The sequence below is a fragment of the Plasmopara halstedii genome (genome assembly GCF_900000015.1).
Source record: "Plasmopara halstedii genome assembly, contig: Scaffold_218, whole genome shotgun sequence".
Taxonomy (NCBI): domain Eukaryota; phylum Oomycota; class Peronosporomycetes; order Peronosporales; family Peronosporaceae; genus Plasmopara; species Plasmopara halstedii.
Genome location: NW_020187139.1, coordinates 348,137 through 367,998, shown reverse-complemented (window position 1 = coordinate 367,998; position 19,862 = coordinate 348,137). Strand labels below are relative to the sequence as shown.

General features: G+C 46.9%; 7 protein-coding genes across 7 annotated transcripts; 4 read left to right on the top strand and 3 right to left on the bottom strand.

The window, feature by feature from the left end:
- Window positions 1-757: 757 nt before the first annotated feature.
- On the top strand, window positions 758-1,492 carry PHALS_03374 (uncharacterized protein; the record flags this gene model as incomplete). The annotated part of the gene is made up of 1 exon (XM_024721952.1): window positions 758-1,492. The coding sequence occupies one exon, from the start codon at window positions 758-760 to the stop codon at window positions 1,490-1,492; it is 735 nt and encodes a 244-aa protein (XP_024573077.1).
- A 5,011-nt stretch (window positions 1,493-6,503) lies between these two features.
- PHALS_03373 (Spindle pole body protein, contains UNC-84 domain) lies at window positions 6,504-8,833 on the bottom strand (the record flags this gene model as incomplete). The annotated part of the gene is made up of 7 exons (XM_024721951.1): window positions 6,504-6,611; window positions 6,667-6,777; window positions 6,836-6,997; window positions 7,054-7,252; window positions 7,324-7,682; window positions 7,756-7,866; window positions 7,937-8,833. The coding sequence occupies 7 exons, from the start codon at window positions 8,831-8,833 to the stop codon at window positions 6,504-6,506; spliced, it is 1,947 nt and encodes a 648-aa protein (XP_024573076.1).
- A 146-nt stretch (window positions 8,834-8,979) lies between these two features.
- On the top strand, window positions 8,980-11,276 carry PHALS_03372 (3-hydroxyisobutyrate dehydrogenase; the record flags this gene model as incomplete). The annotated part of the gene is made up of 8 exons (XM_024721950.1): window positions 8,980-9,859; window positions 9,923-9,986; window positions 10,039-10,093; window positions 10,162-10,273; window positions 10,341-10,917; window positions 10,985-11,042; window positions 11,105-11,165; window positions 11,236-11,276. 8 exons carry the CDS (start codon window positions 8,980-8,982, stop codon window positions 11,274-11,276), a joined length of 1,848 nt encoding a protein of 615 aa, XP_024573075.1.
- A 1,229-nt stretch (window positions 11,277-12,505) lies between these two features.
- On the top strand, window positions 12,506-13,609 carry PHALS_03371 (cdp-alcohol phosphatidyltransferase; the record flags this gene model as incomplete). The annotated part of the gene is made up of 1 exon (XM_024721949.1): window positions 12,506-13,609. The coding sequence occupies one exon, from the start codon at window positions 12,506-12,508 to the stop codon at window positions 13,607-13,609; it is 1,104 nt and encodes a 367-aa protein (XP_024573074.1).
- A 204-nt stretch (window positions 13,610-13,813) lies between these two features.
- PHALS_03370 (Phosphatidylinositol transfer protein SEC14 and related proteins) lies at window positions 13,814-15,988 on the bottom strand (the record flags this gene model as incomplete). Its single annotated transcript, XM_024721947.1, has 1 exon — window positions 13,814-15,988. The coding sequence occupies one exon, from the start codon at window positions 15,986-15,988 to the stop codon at window positions 13,814-13,816; it is 2,175 nt and encodes a 724-aa protein (XP_024573073.1).
- Window positions 15,989-16,965: 977 nt separating this feature from the next.
- On the bottom strand, window positions 16,966-17,394 carry PHALS_03369 (uncharacterized protein; the record flags this gene model as incomplete). The annotated part of the gene is made up of 3 exons (XM_024721946.1): window positions 16,966-16,987; window positions 17,055-17,149; window positions 17,221-17,394. The coding sequence occupies 3 exons, from the start codon at window positions 17,392-17,394 to the stop codon at window positions 16,966-16,968; spliced, it is 291 nt and encodes a 96-aa protein (XP_024573072.1).
- A 930-nt stretch (window positions 17,395-18,324) lies between these two features.
- On the top strand, window positions 18,325-19,833 carry PHALS_03368 (cdpalcohol phosphatidyltransferase; the record flags this gene model as incomplete). The annotated part of the gene is made up of 6 exons (XM_024721945.1): window positions 18,325-18,593; window positions 18,662-18,887; window positions 18,948-19,206; window positions 19,279-19,460; window positions 19,521-19,637; window positions 19,702-19,833. The coding sequence occupies 6 exons, from the start codon at window positions 18,325-18,327 to the stop codon at window positions 19,831-19,833; spliced, it is 1,185 nt and encodes a 394-aa protein (XP_024573071.1).
- Window positions 19,834-19,862: the final 29 nt, after the last annotated feature.

Here is a 19,862-nt window from a genome sequence, read left to right as displayed (position 1 = left end):
GCGTTTCCCTCCTGGGCGGAGCTGAAATTGCAGCTCTCACGAGTGTTCTCGCCGCCTACTCAGGCATATCGCGTGTGATCGCGTTTCCTTGCCGCCCGACAGGGCAACAAGGAATTGGTGAACTCTGTCCAAGAGATGCGCACTCTCATTGCCGGGATGGCAGCAGCTCCCCTTCCGGAGGCGGTCATAGTGACCGTCTTTATGGAAGGCCTCCGCACTGGCGTGGCCAGAATGGAAGTCTTCCGTTTGCATCCATTTTTATTTAAACGGGCGGTGAATGTGGCATTGAATGCTGAATTTAATTTCAAGTCGGCACGACTTGGTTGGAATGCACACTCCAACAGCTCGTCGAGCGGGTCATGGATCTCAGCTATGCTGAGGACAAGGGAGGAGAGGTCCGAGCTGCCGGGCAGCACACAAACATACGTCGGTGCTTTGTCTGTGGAGACACCCGTCACCATCGGCACGGTTGTTCCCTGCGCATGGCGCGTCAAGGTTCTACGAACCATCGCCCCAATGTCTACCAGTCTGTTTCGTCGCGGGGAAACGACACCACCCAGTAGGTGCGGGGCGACTTACTGGGGAAGAATTGTGTTCTGTTGAGCTTCAAGGAGGAAGTGTAACAGGGCTCAGCCCAAATAGCTCCATGCTTTTGAACACGGAACGTGTATGCAAGCCGGGCTTGCTGGTCGAGGAGGCGACCGTAAAGGGCTTTGAGAAGCCATGGAAGATCCTCATCAATTCCCGACGCTCCACGATGGAAGAAATACAGCTGTATGCTGAGGCGCTAAAAGCGTGGTTGGGTGACATCGTCACTGTTCGCCTCGCGATGGGGACACTTGTCACGGCCCCGAAGGTCCCTGTGGACTTCGGAGTCAAGTTCCTTGACCTTGATAGCGTGGAACGCTGTCTAGTCTTAGACTTGGATGCAAGTTATAACGTCATCCTAGGAATGGCATGGCTGGAACACCATGAGCTATGGATTGATTGGAGGTCAAATACTTTGGGAGCTACGTGCACGTCTCCTGGTGGAGCTTTGATGTGTCATGAACCCACCTCTGCTAGGAGACAAAAGCGCTATTGGCGAGAGCACTGGGCCGAGGTGGTCAACATGCTGGACATTGAAATGTCCGAGTTGGTAGACACCAACGGTGTGTCGGACAGGAGTCCCGAGCGTGGCTCGTGGACTGATCGTAGAGTGGCACGTAACCCACTAAGCGCTGCTCAAGTTTTGAAGCAGTCGCTGCATGTCATGCGTGACATGGTCGACCAAGGGCCGAGGTATCGAGGGCGAGGACCCCTTGATGCATGTGAAGTGGCACGAAAACCACTAGATAGTGCTCTTGTTGCGAAGCAGTCGCTGCATGCCATTGATGGCGTGGTCGGACAGAGTCCGATGCATCTTGGGTGCGGCCCTTCAGATGCGCGTGGAGTGGCACGTTATTTACTGGACGAAGACTGCGGGATAGCAGCTCTTCGTCGAATGTTGTAGATAACATCGGTACTCCAAAGGGGCGGACAGTGAGGGTGACACCGGACGACGCGGAGTGCGTGTTCACCCTGGTATCACCGAGACATATCCCCTCTGCACAGAGGCGACGGCGACGCCGTATGCTGGTTGCAGGACCCTGGGCGTCGACCCTGATCCAGAGTGTGTCTAGCGTAGACGATGGCGCATATTTATACACCATCGTCAACGGTATGACGAGAGGAAGATGGCGACGTCAGCCTCGTGGCTATTTCCGCGGTGGGTTATCTTCTTCAGCTGGACGAGATGCCCCTAGAAGAGTTCGGCGGTCAGGCGATTTAGCCGGAGTAGTTATTACACGACCGGGAGAGGAGATGAACTCGACGTCGCTCCAGGAAGATACTGGTATGGAGGGCAACAAGAGGGCGCTGAGCGCACGAAGTGGATCTTTGATCCTGACGAATCCCTCGGATCCGTACTATCCTTTGGTAAAGATATTTCAAGTCTCCAGAGACCCGCGTCGGTCCTTCCTCAGAAACAAGATGTGCGTCATGAGATCGAACTGGTTCCCGCAACCAAATACTGCGTAACACACAAATAGTCTCTGCACAAGGAGCAGTGTGATATCATCAACGCCTTCTTCCGTGCGAATCACGACGCAGGAATGGTGCGTGAGAGCAAGTCTCTCCCACGTTTTGCATGTGGAAGCCGAAGCGCAAGTGGCGCATCTTCATGCTTACAATAAGCTCAACGCTGCCACCATTCCGGCACAGACACTAAATCCCAGAATAGATGTTATCCAGAGCAATGTGGTTGCGACTTGCTGGATGGGTATTACCAAATGCTCATGAAAGGTAGCAATGAAAACTCCGATCGCGATGCATCGGAAGTGGCTGGTGATTCCCCAAGGGCTGTCAAATGCACCAGCAGCATTTAGTTGTCTTGTGACGCAGTTCTTTAGGCCCCACCGGGCATTTGCACAGACATACTTCGACGACATCTTCGTGAACAGACATGCGGAGCCCAGTAGAACAGATGAAAAGAACCTCATCGTTAATTTAAGAGCGGTTCTCGAGTGCATACGAGCGAATAAGCTGTAGACAGATGCAACTTCGGCACAGAAGAGGTCACCTTTTTAGGGTGCTTTATCGGATAGCGAGGCCTTCGAGCGGATCCAGCTAAGGTCAATGCCATTGTGGACTAGCCGGCTCCAAAGATCTAAAAGGACTTGCGTAAGCGGCTTGGCCTCGCCAACTGCTTGCACAATTACAGCAAGGATCATGCAGAGATAGCACGGCCATTCTCGAATCTTCTTAAGGATGCGGGATGGTGTTGGGACACCGAGTATCGAAAGGCTTTTGACGTTGTCAAAGACGGCCTTCTTCATGCACCAATACCGGCGTTGCCGGACCCTGGTAGCCCTTTCAGTGTTGTCTGTGACGCTTCAGACTTTACCGCTGCTACAAGCAGACGCCGAGGGGCGAGATCGGGGGATTGCGTTCAAATCTCGCCAGCTCAAGGCTGCAGAGAAGAGCTGCCCAGCTCAAGCCAAGGAATATCTTGCAATTAAGTATAAACTTGTTAAGTTCAGGGTTCACCTGCTCGGCTAAAACACGTTCGTGATCTACACAGATCATGCGTCACTACGCACTGTGACTCAGTCGCCCCATCTATCGCAGAGGATGGCCAGGTGGCTCTCATTATTTGCAGAATATAACTTTGAGGCGAAGTATAAGCCAGGAAAGTAGAAAGTTTGGCTGATGCATTGTGACGCAGACCAGATTATAAGCTTGCTCATTTGATCCGCGCCGCAAACGCGGTTGATATGTATGTGCGTAGCGGTGCTACAGGCCAATTTAGGAACTCGGGCAAAACGATGTTGTCGCACCATATTCGCTGGATAACGGATTGCTGTATTATAGCACCGGCTCGATGGGTAAGACCTACAGCTCTGTCAGTTCCCACTACTGGTACCCAAGCGATACAAATGAACGAGCAGCTATGTGCGCACGTGTGAGATGTGTTAACGAGTGAAACCCTCTACGAATGCGGGTCGGAACCCTCCGGATTTGTCAGTCCATGAATTTAGACATTGTGCTTGGCCTGCCGAAGGAATCGGCAGGCAACACCGGTTTCGTGGTTTTCGTCGACCGTTTGAGCAAGATGGTTCATCATGCGGCGGTGCCGAACACCATCCACGGTGTGGGTACAGCGACGCTGTTGATGGATTGTAAGTTAGACTCCCGGAGTCAATTGTCTATGACCTAGACCCACGGTTCACTGGAAAGTTTTAGTCGACGATCTTTCGGGTGCTGGACACCAAACTGAATATGTCATCAGCGGACCATCGGTAGACTGATGGTCAAACTAAGTGCGTGAATCGAGTCGTCGAGGAAGTCTTTCGAAACGTCTGCGCCGAGACACCGAGACGCTGGAGGACCATGTCGCCACTCGTAGATTTCTCTCTGAACAAAGTAGTACATTCATCTACCGGCTACACACCGTTCTTTGTGAACGGGCTCGTCCATCTTCGCGTCCCGCTGCCGCCGCCACCACATGGCTCAGGGCTTGGTGGGGGAGAATAGCCGAGCAGCTAGCTGATGTCAGTCCCTCGCTGTTCGTAAAGAAGTTAGCGGTTTCATGTCTACCAGACTGAGTGTCTTACGACACGTTCGGCTTGAGATGGTAGAAAGCCAGGACATGCATAAAGAATTTGCAGACAGAACAAGCAAAAGAAATGTTAAAAAATTTGGGGTCATAGACCAGGTTTTATTAAATGCAAAAAACCTTTCTACCCATGTAATTTCTGCTGTCTTTAAGACGACGAAGTTTCGTCCACGGTTTATCGAACCTTTTAAGGTTACAGCCGAGTGGGGCCTTACGGATACGCTAAATCTTTCGAAACGGATGCGCACCCACCCGGCGTTTTATGGGGGCGCTTAAGCCGTTCCGAGATCCGGCGCAAGTAAATGACACTAGAACACCAAAAGCTAGACCAGCAACTGTTTTCGAACACGGAGTGCAACGATAATCATCTCCAACGGCACCAAGTGCTCCATCTTCGTATGAAGCGACGCATTTTTCTGCTCAATGGCTAATTCTGCGCAGCGGTATGCAACCCAGCATGACGCTCAGCGGAGTCCCGATCGCGACAATCCCCGTCCTAGAGATCTCGAAGAGCATCGCAAATTACCGGACAGCGATCGACCCGGTTGTCATCGTCCGCCGCCGACTCTTCTCGACAAAAATGGTGGTGTACACTATCACGTGGAACGTCTTGCGGGTTGACGTCGTCGCCAAGATCAAACCCAGTATTTTGTGAAATGGCGAGGATACACAAACTCCGAAAATTCGTATGCTTTGAGGTGCCACTTTGGCAAGACTGCCCCGACGTCGTAGTCGCTTATGATTAGAGGGATCATGACGTTCCGCGGCGTACACCCCGTGCTCCTTGGCAATAGCTAGGTAAGTCGAAGGACCATGAGCTGAGCTATAGTTATAGCCCAAGCCGCCGCGGTCGCAGCCTCATCCGTGTGAGAGACCATAGAGCTCGTTCGGGAGTGTGACGGGTCAATTCATACGTCGCAAGGCGACAATTCGAAGGAAGTCGGCAATGCGTCTTGAGTTTGGCAAACTCAAACCGAAGATGGAGTCCCACGCGCGTGTCCACCTCCAGGTGGCTCAACTGGAAACTGTACAGCTAGGAAAGCTTCCGGTGTCCGGTGCTGCCGCGCCCATCCTCAAAGAGCTCTTCGTAATCTGCAGGGGTTTTGCCACGAGCGAGCACCACAGGAATCGCCCGAATCGCGGGTACAGGACCGCAGCCTCTTTGAGCACGAAGTCGAGTGCGGTACGTAGCATTTCTTGATGAACCAAGAAGCAGGCTCGAAGATCTTTTGTTTTCAAGCTCAGCTTGTGTAGTGGCCGGAGGCCAGATCATGTAGATGCCCAACGATCGCGTCTTTCGCTTCTGTAGCGGATTTACCGAGCTAAAGCCGTATTCCAGACGAGAGTTAAGATTTTACCGTGAATGCGCGCGCATGAGAGCCGTCCTGCGGACAGCATCCAGCTGCTGCTTCAATGCCCCGTCAAGGGTATTGGTAATGACTCCACTTCCCCGGGAGTCGAGAGGTCGGAAATCGGGCACGGCGTCCGCAAGAATCGAGCGGGGTTCAGATCGTGCCGCAGGGGCACCTCGCCCTCTTCTTTTTTCATCCTGGGAACGGAGCATTCGACTCGTAGTCAACTTCCGTTAAATCCTCGACGAGGTAATTTTATCGCCCGTGGAGGTCGTGGAACGCGGTCGGGAGCAGACATCGCATCTGTGTTTTGAGTCGTGCGGTTTTGTCACTGACAATGTGCTACGCGGTACTCGATTACCTAGAGCTTGGGCTGAATTTCCCTTAACGCCGCGGACGTACTGTCCGAAGTTGCACCGCGTGCAGGAGCTCTACCCGCGGGCGTTCTCGGAACCAGCGAGACTGGGTGTCTTTCGTGCTCTCGACACAGGGCTCATTTAGCAGAGAATGCGTGAAGAAGATCCGGGTAATGTTGAGGTATCTTAGACACGCGAGCCCCATTTGAGGCGTCAACTGTAGGTGTTCACAATCTTGCAAAACAATTCCTTCAAAGATGTTTCGGCTGTATTAACATCCGAGTCAAATTGTGTGACATAGTTGCGCTTCAAGAGGGAGAGTGAAATGGGGCTTCACGTGCCCTGGTATCAAGAGTGTGGGTCGGACAAGATGATGTGATCGCACAATTTTGCGGATTACGCAAGATGGTGTGGATAAACCTAAATAAGAAGTACGAAGGCGTATCGAGTTCATGCGTTTGCATCCGTCAATCATTGTACTACACCAGTCAATCCGAATAGGCTCTTCATTGAGCTAGAAACACCAATTGCTACTACATTTACCTCGATATCTTTGTCGTAAAGCTATGTTGGAACGAGAGCTTTCTGAACTTCAAATAAAGTAAATTGTGTAAAATTAATGCTTTCATGATCCTGTGGACTTTTTGTTATACTTATTGCTTACGCAAGCTGACCATGAACACGGAAGCGATAAAGGCAGGTGTATTCAGCATTTCCATGATTTGACAGGATTTCCAGGGTAATACCATCGATCGGAGAACGCTGACTCTGTGATTAAGGACGCCAGTCAAGGTCAATATAGATTAAATCAAACAGAACTTACCAAAGGCGATGTTAGCCTAAAGCTTTGGCTAGCCGGTCCTTTGCTAGCATAGGAAAAGTTTCCAAACGATATAAGATCCACAGTTTCACGCAGAGGATGACCTGCTATGCCCTACAATGTCCAAGTATTAGTACACGTTTCAACCATTATTGTCTGAATTGTACTTTACCAAAATACGAAATTGATATGGCGCAGAGCTGAAATCGGAAGCAATTTGTGCGGGAATGTGATCGATAGTAACTGCATCCGCAATAATCTGCTGCGCAAATTTCACTGAAAGGCGGCCCGACGAGCCGGCGATGCCCCAGCAACTACCTATTTCCATCGTTTCCTATGCAAAGAGTCATCACTCAATGCTAATGATATTGAAATGCTAACGGCACATACAGATAAGGCTGTTTCAGGCCGACCATTATGGCGCGACAGCCACCATGGATTCTCTCCGGACGACAACAGCTGTCCTAGGATTGAGTTTGGGGCGCGACGAAATGAAGGAGATGTAAATTTTTCATTTTCAAAGACGCTCAAGCCAACAATTCGATTTAACAACTGCGTAAGAGAAGATCCTTCCTGATAAAGAAGATCACTTGTACGGCGTAGCCGCAATGTCAATAGAATGCACTTTTTTAATTTTATATTTGAACACAGCGGGCGTACCGTTCTGAATAAATGATGGATGCACCATTAGCAAGAGCAGCGTGGTCCACTCGTCCAGTTTTCTTAATCTCAACAGCCTGAACCGCAACTTCTATTACTCGAAGTATACCCGGATCAGTAGCATCCAAACCACGAAAAGCATCGACACTAGATGAAAGTGAGCTTTTCTCATCCTGTAACACACTTGACAACCGGCTTTCAATTTCGTGTACTTTACGCTGCATCTCAACTTGCATCTTGTGCTCAAAAGATTCACGCCAGTCCTTCAATTCGTTTATCATTGACATCACGCGGGCATTTTCGTTTGCAGCATCTGAAGTTGGACCCGAACTTGATTTTTGTAACATGTCTTGTACCAACTACATCGCACAACAATTGGCCACACTTGCATGTTACGCTACGTGATTTATTGACTCTTTTTCTCAAACGTACATCTATCTCGTCTTTCTGTTTCTTGAGAACAGCAAAAAGATCCGACTGTTGCTTCGCTGCAGTCTGTAAGTCTTGTCCTAGCTGTAGCGTAGTGTTTGTGAACTCATCCCGCTGCGCCAGCATGCCACACCCACGAATTTTAAAAGCGCACAAAGATCAAAGCACAACTTTTAAAACGTACCAATCCTTCCGTGTGTTTGGCAACAACTGAATCAATATGAATATTAATCAAGCTATGAGGCTCTGCAATGCTTAACATTCGAAATTGATCATCATGATCGTGGCGCAACGTATCATGAAGCAGCTTCAACGCTTTAATCTCCAGCTCTTGAGATCGCACAGTCTGACGTAACAACCCAAGCTCTTCGTTAATACCCACAAGCTTCATATCGACTATCTCCTGCACAACAGAGCGCATCGTTCCTTTGTCGAATTGAGCGCCTTCCCGTACACCAAAAGCTTTCAAGGACAAAATATCCACATATTGGATAGCTGTTGTCATGTACTGTGGAGCCGTAACAGCAATTACAAAACAGCACAGTGGTGCCAGGAGCCACAGTACATTCACAGCCATAAAGGAATTGCGCAGCACGAAGCGCCACAATCTTCTGAAGTATTTGGACAGCATCCCAAAAATCTTAAGATTTATAGCTTTCTGCCAAACATCAATTATGTTGTAAGAGCTTTTAAAAATCTCAGCAGCACCTGCTGCTCGTTTCTTGAGCTCAGACCGTTGTGTTTCGTGTTCAAACGTTTCGTGTTCATCAACGCTCTCTTCCTCACCATCGTCAAACTCATTCACATTCTCCTCGTGTATTAGAGGAGGACTATATGTCGTACTTCGATAAATTGGTACACTATAGTCATCTATCCCCTCAAAATCGCTGTCCTCGTCTTCGTCTTCGACGTCATCCGGACGCAACTTCAGCGTGCGCTGCACTGGCTCGGGTGTGTAGACCCCGTAGCGCCGACCACTATTTCTTGTAACATATCGTAACTCCTCTTCATCCTCCGAAGATGTCGAGTCTGAGTGTCTGTGGCTACGCAGCCGTCGACTGTACGCATTACCGTCGGCCATCGCTTTCAGTTTCGATGAGATCAATTTCTTCAACGGAGACTTGAACAGATGAACTTATGGGTCAAAAACCTAAAGATGTAACCTATTTCCTTCCCGCCCATTTTTTGATTCAAAAACCCCTTATTTTGAGTGTTTGCAAAAAAGCTATGGACTCCAAAGACAAGGAGAGGCATCGCAGAAGTACGTCTCTCGATGATAGCTCTGATTTCTCGGCAATTCCGAAAGTTTCAAATAGACGTTTGGATATGATTGCATCCAATATTCAAGAAACCACGCAGAAAGATGTGTCGATACAGCAGACATCGCCCTCCTTTTCGAGTTTTTTAGGCAAGCGGGAGGCAGACGCAGAGCTGCAAGAGGACGAGCACGAAGATGAAGAAATTGAAGAATTGAACGCACCTTTGCTTCCGACAGCCGACGAAGGGCAGATACTTGTGCAGTGTGTAGGATTAGAGCAGTCCTTCGACTCGTGGGACGACTTTCACCGCTCCATGGACAAATACTGCGAGACCACGCATCAGCCTATGAGACTACGGACGTCTGACTCAGCAAAAGCTGTCAATTGTCGAGCTGCTAAGCGAAATAGCATGAAAGAGCCAATTGATGAGAGCGTCGGATTTGTCAAAAAGCTTTACTTGTGTACGCATGGAGTGAAGACGAAACCTCGTGGAAAAGGAAAGCGACCTCGACAGCACTATCGTTACATGGGATGTCCTGCTATGATTCGCGCTTGTATCTCGGAACGCAAGCCTGGCGATTTTCTCGGACAGGGCAAGAGTAAATATATTGTCCGTGTCGTGGCACAAATTAACAGACACAATCACCGTTTAAGCGAGCACTTGTTCAAGTCGTACTCAGAGAGTCGTGTAGTGATTGATGATGAATTAACGCTCCCGAATTCGCAAAACCGGCTGAAGGAAGAGCACGCTATCACAGTACCTGCCACTACTTCGGCTGCATCAATTGAGCAACCGATCGATACCACCTTACACCAAGATTTAGAAGATCAGACTTTGAAGACAAACGGTGAGTTAATATTCAACTCGGTTGTCTGGTGTGGTTATCAAAGTCTGAATTTTTTTAAAACAGTTGCAGCGCTTTTTCAAACTTCAGGGCTCGAGCTTATGTCCGCTATTCCTCGTGCTAAGATTCGGTACGTTTGTATTTTTTATTGTACTGTTAATCGTGCTCATTTTTTAAAATAGTCTGGGCTGGATTGGAACGGGAACTATGGGTGCTAGTATGTGCGGACATTTAATTGTACGTTTTAAGAATTTAGCGGCAAAGTCGCCTTATCGACTGACTGCATGTACTATTATACTACACAGAATCACGGCTATGAGATTACTGTTTACAATCGAACGTTATCAAAGTGCGATGGGTTGCGGGAAATGGGAGCAAGAGTGGCTGGATCTCCTGCTGAAGTCGCTCAAAATTCAGGTTGGTAGGACTACAATTATTTTGACATCCTTCTTATGCTAATATATCTTTTCTTTGACTTCCGTAGATATTGTTTTTATTATGGTGGGGTATCCAAGGGATGTAAAGTCGGTGGTGTTGGACGCAGACTCAGGTTTGCTCTCGCGAATGAAGACAGGAAGCATTATTGTGGACATGACGACCAGCTCACCTGCCTTAGCGAAAAAAATCTATGATGTGGCTAAACTGAAGGGCGTTCTAACGCTTGATGCACCTGTTTCCGGAGGGGATGTCAGCGCTCGTGACGCCACACTATCTATAATGGTGGGTGGCGATCTCGAATCCGTCTATGTCACGATGCCTTTTCTTAGTATAATGGGCAAGTCCGTTCAACATATGGGACCCGCTGGCGCAGGGCAACACACAAAAATGATGAACCAAATTCTGATTGCCACTAGTATGATTGGAGTGGTAGAAAGTCTTTTGTACGCAAAAAAATGTGGTCTTGACATGGACGAAGCCATTCGTGCTGTCAGTGCTGGTGTGGCAGGGTCTTGGTCGATCAGTAAAATGGGTCCGCGAATTCTGAAGCGAGACTTTGATCCGGGTTTTTTCGTAGAGCATTTCTTAAAGGACATGGGCATCGCATTGAAAGAGGCAGAAAGGTAAATTTGAGTTTGTTGCGATTTACTTTCATGACAGTGATAGAATGCGTTCCTCTGCCTGTGACAGAATGGAGTTATCGCTTCCTGGGCTTTCGCTGGCGCATCAGCTCTATGTTGCTGTAAAGGTACCTTTTATCAGCAATTTTATCAAACTGGTTGGACAACTTAGAGGTTAGTGGTTTTGTAGGCGCAAGGACACGGTAGATTGGGAACCCAGGCATTGATGCTTGCTTTGGAGCATCTGAATGGTGCGATGATGATTCAAGTGCTTACGAATCTGGAAGAGCGCTAACGAAAATCATCGTTTAATTTATGCAGGTATTTATTCGGAAAAAGACAACAACGTAGAAGTGGTGTAATAAAACCGAGACACCGATTGATTGATAGCTCTCTTAAGCATCAGGGGGATCACCCACTTACATACGGCGATTTCAGATGAAGTACATTCTGCATGGAAACTTCCTCAAAGCTATACAAGTATGCAGTATCTCTCTCTTCCCCTTAATTGAGCGGGAGCTCCCAGTGTCATCAAAACTTATTCGGTCGATGATGCACGAGCCACATTCCAGCGGATCTTCTTAAAGCACATATCTGCGACGCTTAACCATTCGTTACTAAAGTTTACGATAAAGCTTACCGTCGCAATCATATAAACCAAATGTAACTTACTCCGCTTACAATGCATATCATGTCACAAAAAAATTATCTAGCATTAGACTTGGGTATACTGAATTGAGAAGCATTATACGCTTCTTTGCATTTGACTGAATATTTCACTGACTCACTGATAAATCATATCCATATATGGGTCCAACGTTGCATCCTACATCCTACTTGCACAGAAATATATAATTTACTTATGTCATTGCAGACATTTTTTATGTTCGAGGGCATCTGCTCAAAAAGAAGTGTCGCAGAGTCAGATCCTTTTAGTTATGATACTGGGTAGCGAAGGTATACGATACAGCCAGCCAGTCGATAGAGAAATAGATGCACATCTGCAGAGATTGGGCTCTACAATACTTGCTTTACCTGTAATTTGCGCATCTAAACCAAACATTACTTAAGTGAACTTTGTTTGGTCTTCTTGCGGCGCAGTTGCTTGATACATTAAAGCTTTATCGCTTTCGTAAGAAAATTGCCGGACAGGTTGAATCAGACGACGACAGACTTCATGAATCATTGAGCACACCTTATTTCGTACTGTAAAATTTAGGATTCCGAGATATGTTTGAGGTCCATATACGCAGAATGCCCTGCATAATATCGAGTACAAAGCATCTCTGATTTAAGGCGACGCTTAGACAGCTGAGCTCGCGAAAATTAATCAATTTTAATTTTCAAGCTGATTGGATATAACAGTATGAGTATTCTTGACCTTGTATTATTGTAAAAGTCTTCACAATCCTGTAGCCCTCTATACTGTACGTTCTATGCGACACGTCATCGGTAAAATTGAGGCTTGGCTTCATTCCGAGTTTACGCCGCCGCATAAACAGAAGCTGCGTTGCAGACATCGATGCCCACAGTAGACGTAAACGCAAATAGAGATACCCACAGGTCCACAATCAAATCATCGTCTAGGAGTATGATGTACCGCAACGGCTCGCTATCAAACTCGCCAACGAGCAGTGACGACGGAAGATTAGACACAATAAAGTTCGCACACAAGAGCTCGGCATCAGCTGCCTCTGTATTTTCAAAAGAGACATCGCACGAGTCGTTAATTAAACGCTATTATAATGCCACGTGCACTAAAATGTACGACGTTGAGGAGCTGATCGACTATTATTGGCATCGACGACTGGCGGCTGTGCCTGCTGTTATTGTGAGCTACCTGCCATTTGTGATTACCCCGAATCAAATTACGATATTTGGTCTATTTCTTGGTTGGGGTGCTGCCTTGTGCCTTTACGACTCGGAGTTTCACTATCCTCTGGGATGGGAGTCCCGAAATTCATTGTTGGGGGCTTCAGCTCTCATGTTTACGTGGATTGTTTCAGACTGTACGGACGGACAGGTCGCACGGCTGTGCAAGCGTGGCACCCGCACGGGTCGAATTCTGGATGGCGTTGTGGACGGTCTAGTCATCGCCCCAAACTTTTGGGTTATGGGTGATGTCATGCAGCACCACTATGGTGGAAGTATTATTTACTTTCACCTTTGCTTCTGGGCAGGCATGTCCCTTTGGCTTCACGCAATCATTTACGACAAGATCAAAAACGTGTATATGGAGAATGCGCTCCCGCAGTCCGAGTGTGATGGCGAAACGGTTGCTAGCGTACGTGCCGAGTATCGTGCAGCACGCGAACAATCAGCATGCGCTTTGGATACGATCCTGCTGGGTATCTATTCGGTGTATCTGGCTATTCAGGCCAGTTTTACATCGGATGCTGCTTCTCAAGCGGAAATGGACCGTCAGGCGTTGCTCGCGTCATGCACCAGTGAATACCATAACATCTACCGCCAGAAGTTTGGCGGACTTGTGCGCGTGGCGTCGTTTCTCGGCATCAGCGCTCACATCACAGCTGTTTACGCAGCATACTTTTTGGCCATTTACCACTGGGACGTCCTCTTTTACATGCAGTTTTATCCGCTTGTCTTACTCAACATTGTCTTAATTGGCGTGCTTTTTGAGTACCAACGCTCAGGTATGGCCAAGTATACACCCACAAAAGAAGGTACATTTTAAGCGTAGAGTGCAAGCACTTTAAGAACGGGGTCATCACAGGCCGCTGAAAAGCGCATTGCGATTATACCATTTCAAGCGAAGGACCAGAATGTAGATATCGATTTTAGCAACCTGCTTTTTTCATACTTCGTACGATTACAGTACCATCTAAGACCAAGTTTGACATAAACGCAGAGGAAATACTTAACTCAATCTAAGTGTTGTTTACCGCTTGCCCATGCTAAACAGCACAGGAAAATTCAATCGACTTGGAATAGCAACGGAGAAGATAAGTAAAAAGAGCAATCCGAGGGCTTGTACCAAACACAGCAAACTTTGGTCAAACGGGAAGACTTGCTCAAAGTAGGCTAAAAGTGCGAAAAGCGCTGGAGCCCCACTCGAGATGAAATGGCTCGCATAGCAAGCTCGCTGCGCTGACCGGTGTACTGCTAAACGTCGATTGACAGCAATTGAATTGTCGATAAGCGTCATAATCCCATGCGACGCCACGCCAGCAACAAGTTGCTTCATTGCAAGAGCACTGACCACAACAATCCATGATAGAGGCGGCTCATCAAAAAATATTTGAATCAACGGAAAGCTAATTAAAATTGGGATTTGAAGAAGCAACCCAAGACGAAGCGTCGCGAGAGGTGTCATGACATTGCGAGCAGAACGGCAGATTATGTTTGACACGATCTGACCTAGTAGAACGACCAGAGATAAAGACGCCAGAGCGCCCGCAATGGTTAGCGTAATTGACGATACAGTGGAGCGCGATATTGGCGGTTCGGCATGAACGCTACCACCCAGGTTTATCGAACTCTGCAAGAAAAACCAAAGCGGTATCAATTCATCGAAACTTTGTTGCACTAGCAACCAGAAAAAATAAACCAGCAGCACAAGACAGGCCAGGGGCTCGCGTGTGATCGCAAGTTCAAGATTTTCGGCTGCCATCGTCGCTTGCATCGGCTTCTTCTCCAGCGCTTGATACGCCCCAGAGCTCCCGGCGCTAATTCTACTAATTGTTTCAGTTTTAGATGACAAATTTTCATGAGAATGGACAATAACAGAGACCAAAGGCTCCTGATCTTCCAAGTCCTCCACACCCTGAAGTCCATACTCAGAGCAGTCAAAGAATGCCTCTTCGTCACTCTCTTCATCACTGCGGACACTGCCATCACGAGATAGCGGCATATTTCCGCGTCCTGATCGAGGAGTACCCACAATCTCAATTGTGCGCTCTAACGACGCTGTAGTTCGTCTGAGCAAGTCATCTAAAGCTCGTTCCTGAGCACTTTTACTAATTTCAACACCATTACGTCCACCATAGCGTTGAGGCAAGCTATCAATTCCAACAAGCGAAATCAAATCATGTGTGGCCGTTTTCTTCGACAGAAACGATATTTTGTCGGCAGTACGCTTCGCCAAATGAGGACGAATACCTGTCATGACCTGCGAAAACCAAACAGGCGCGTTAAGAACCGCCAGAGCTTGCAGGCGATCAGGAAATTCAAACTGTAGCGTCTTCACAATCGCACAAGCTATATCAACTGCTCGGGCATCAACGTCTCGAAGCGAAAGACCATCTAAATCGACAATATAGACAATCTTTTGATTTGGTGTGCGTAAAAACTTTTCTTGTGCGAATGCAAAAAAAAATCGGTAATGGTCACGTAAATCAGCTGTCGTGAAGCACGCAGCGTGCAGTCTGTCCATCTTGACACGACCAACAAAGTCCCAGACGATTAAATGACCATCTGAAGTGTACCCGTGAAAATGATGAGGTAAAATTCCTCGAATGAGACGAAAATGTGGTTGTGGGGTCGCCAAAAGATTAATCGCAGTCAAATTCGCCGGTGATGCCATGGCTTTCTTTAATCCCAGACCCATGGCGGTCCGGTTAAATGTTTCTCCAAAAGCAGACTTGACATGGGCAACAGCTGCGGCCATGGGACTTCCACTTTCGCTACTGCTTGTACTGCTTGTATTCAGGCTAGACGATGAGCGCGGCGACGACTGCAGATCATTTTGGGTCTGTGGCATAAAGTTTAAGATATCGTCATCATCTTCTGCAAGCTGCGAGTATGCTGTTCGACTACGCAGACGGAGCCCTAAGAGCATTACCATGACTGCAATCCATGCAAGGATCGATACAAAACAAAATGGATAAAAGTACATAGACGAGTCCCTCGCAACAGGGTCTTCGTTTGTTTTATCTGGCAAATTTGCACTGAGCTTGATGAACGCAAAGGTTCCAATTGCTCCAAAACCCACACCGAGCGTCCTGGCAAATTGCGCCAATTTTGTCTGCCTGTTACCGCAAATGTTGTCAATCTCGATTAGAGCCACAGGTAATACACCACTACAGAGTCCAGTCGCGAACCGGACGATTGCCATGGCCAGGAGGCTCTTACAAAGCAGTAAGCTGAAAAAACCAGCTCCCGTGACCGCCAATCCCCATAATATTACGCCCTTACTACTTTTGAGTGAGCTTGCCAAATGAATCCAGAAGCCGCAACTCAGCGCATGGCCTAGGAAGCCGGAGCCGGAAATGATGGCTGTGTAAAAGCCGAGAAGATGAAATGACGTCTCTGGATAAAAGTGCAGCGTCAACATTGGACCGAGCACGAGCACTACTGTATGCGCAATATACTCGATCATACTACAAGCAGTAAGAAAGAGCATTCGCGCGTTGACCCCTGTGCAGCACCCGATCCACATCATCGCGCGAAAAATTAATTTTAACGATTGCCGTACGATTCCTCAGCAAATTTGGATAGCTGATAGAAACCCTTCGTATAGCTCAGGACGCAGCTTTCCACACTTTCGTATACAGATTCAGGGCAGCCAGCGCGAATGTAAGAGAGGACGTAGGGGTATTTCCTATTGGCTGGAAAGGAACTTCTAGTTCTGATAAGTATTTATGTATATTAACTTTGGGCAGCATTATAGGTTATACATTTATAGGTAAAGACTGGTGACAAATCTCTCATATCATACCAATGAGCCAAACTATACTGAAACAGATTATCGATTATTGCAATCTAAAATCAATCCGACGTGCACAATAATTTGAAAGAGTGATCAAAAAAAAATTTCGAAATTTTTACTCAAGTTTTTCTAGTGCAAACCTTTCCATGCTCCGCAGCTTTCTGCCGCACTAGATCGCCGATTCGGCATAACTTTACGGAAAATAGTAGCTGCCTCTTTTTTTTGTCGAGGAATGAATTAATCACTTTGCTTCTTTTTTATGATTTTTGTGGCCGCTGTAAGGAACAATGGGCTCCTAGCCATTTTCGTAGTCGAGGCGAGCTGATGCCAGAAATATTTAGAATTGGAGATAAGTATCCAAAACCCCGCTATTGCCGAGATTACTAATGCTCCAATATGCCAGCACTGCGGAAGTTGCACAGCACGAATTCAGAGTCAATGATACGCTTCAATTAATAATTGTAATTCGTACCTCATCACATCTGTTCTAGTAGGATCGTCGATAATTGAGATTATAAGTGCAAGTACGCTGGTCCAAACGGCTTTTATAGTGCCTGTGAGGCGAACCTTTGAATGTATTTAAAATCGGTCAACGGCCACGGTACGAATAAAATTTACTTAGTGTCTCATGAGCTTACGCGCTTTTTTGTCTTGCCATTGCGAGTGGGGCCTTCAGTACATGCACAGCTTGCGTAACGTACGTGAGTCCATAATGTTGGTGTAGGTGGTGATGATTCGCAGTTTAACTGGATAGTAATGACAGAGCTTGCAATACAGTATAAAATGAGCACTGCACTTCCTGTGGCGACCATAAATGGTGAAACATGAAGTATTTCGACACGGCAATGCCACCGTTACACTTTTAGCCTTTTCAAATCCAATAACCATACACTTCAAAGGCAGCAAGAGACATATCATGATGGGCAAAGCAAGCCATTCGCTATACAAGCGCAGCAACAGATCTTCAGCGGATGCATTTCTTGGCTGAATTTAAAAAAAACGGAAAGTGCTTCGAACCAAGTAAACATACTATCGCTAACGTGCCCGGTACAAAAACTTTCGACAGGTACAACATATCCCTGGGAAATTGACTTGGCTCAAGGTAATTCTAAAGCGGAAAAAGGAGCGACAATCGCAATTGTTCGGCAATATCTCGGCTATCTTTCGGCCACGGTACCACAGGCAAAAATAATAGAGCAACTAGTTGTACACACGGTAAAAGTTCCAGGAGAACCACTGAATAAATTGCTACGTTCTGCAGAACGTAGCAATTGGCCACTTTTGTCGGTAGTACCTTATATGTTAGCCCCGACCACCCAATACACAATAGCTGGAGTTGAAATGGCAGTCTAAGCGAAGAATTAAATTTTCGTGGAAAACAGAATGCTCCCGCACCAACACCTTTGAAATTGCAATATCAAAAGCGCTTTATTAGTCACATAAATGCCGAAAAATCAAGGATGATCATCAACGCGCAAGTCAGACAGACTTCCCAGTAAATCGGCTTTCTTCAAATGCTACATTGTGACCCTGAGTACATTAAAACGCACCGACATTTTAAATTAGCTACTCCATCTACTTCCTCTATGATGCACTTGCCATGCAGAAACACAACATCAGCATTCACGCTTCACATATTTGAAGTGCGTGTTTTGTGATTTTTATTCGCATGTATGTATTAAAATCGGAAAACTTTAAGGCAAAAATACGGACGGTTTCATAACTTTCCGGACGTGATAGGAATGGAAAACACCGTAGCTGCAACGCCTGCGCCAACTGATAGCAATAGAAAGTCAACTCTACATACCTACCGCTACGTGACAGAAGAGGGAGTAAAGCACGTTTTAAAGTATGGATATAGTGGAAGTGATGCTTCACTTTTGTACAACAACATAATCTCTCCGCTGGCTCAGTGGCTCGTGGATCATGTATTGTCGCCGCGATTGGCACCTAATGCAATTACTATTGGTGCACTGTCGCTTGTCATCTTGTCCCACGTAACTATGTTCTGGTCAGTGTGGAACGGAGTGCACTGGATACGAGGAGACAAAAGTGACTGAGCTGTCTGTGGCTATTTAGGTATTCTCCAAACATGATGGAAGAAGCGCCGCGCTGGGTCTACGCTTATGCAGGATTGTCGCTGTTATCATACCAAATCTTAGACGTGGCAGATGGTAAGCAAGCACGTAAGACAGGAAACTCGTCGCCACTTGGACTGCTATTCGACCATGGGTGTGATGCACTTAATGTGGTTATAAGCTCATGCACATTTGCTTCGACGATCATGCTTGGACCGACTCACTGGGTAAGATTGAAATTTTTGAAGGATTTACTTTCGAGGCTTAATGTTCTTATGCGATTGTAGTCTCTATTGATTTTCCTGGCACCTGCAATGGTCTTCTTCATGGCGACTTGGGAAGAGTACTACACAGGCACGTTGGCGCTTCCAGTTGTCAACGGACCGAACGAGGGTTTATTTGTCATGTATTCAATCTACTTTGGCACTGCTGTCTTTGGTCCTGCTATGTGGACGCAACCAAATGCTTTATTTCCACAGCTTAAAAACAACCACGTGTTTGTTTTATTTACGATTACAAGTGCAATTGGCCAGTGCTTCATAAGTGGTAAGTTTGTTATCATTCGACTAGCCTTGAGCAGTTGGTAACGCATTCGTTTGGTGATAATCGCTCGCACAGCTGTAATTGCTATTCGCTCTATGGAACGGAAAGCAAAAGATGGCGCTGCCGCGCTCTTCGGTATCACACCTTTCATTGCACTTATTATATTGTCTGCATTTTGGGTGCTGTGGTCACCGTCTGATGTGTTCACGGATCACCCACGTCTCCTTATCTGGACAGTGGGGCTTGTTTTCGCCAAGGTGACATTAATCAAGATGCTATTCTGTGTTGGTATCTGTTCTGATTGACTTTATTGACAGATGGTGATGCACATGATGCTTTCACACATGTGCGAGGAGCCGTATTGGCTGCTCCGTAAGACATTTTTGATTCAGCTTGTTGTATCCTTTCTGCTTGTGGCTGGCATTGTTCCATGGGTACGTTTTATCTAGCGAATTTTCAATAGTTTGTTTCAGGTTAATCACTTTGTTGAACGTACAGGGACACGAAAGCTCAGTTGTGGAGCTCTTTTTTGTGATTTCTTTGTCGGCTTATGTACATATGATTTACTTTTTGTCAACGGAGCTTGCCGCGATTCTCGGAATTCGTATCTTTAAAGTAAAGCAGAGATAGAGTTGCTAATTGTGAAACAACTTCATTAG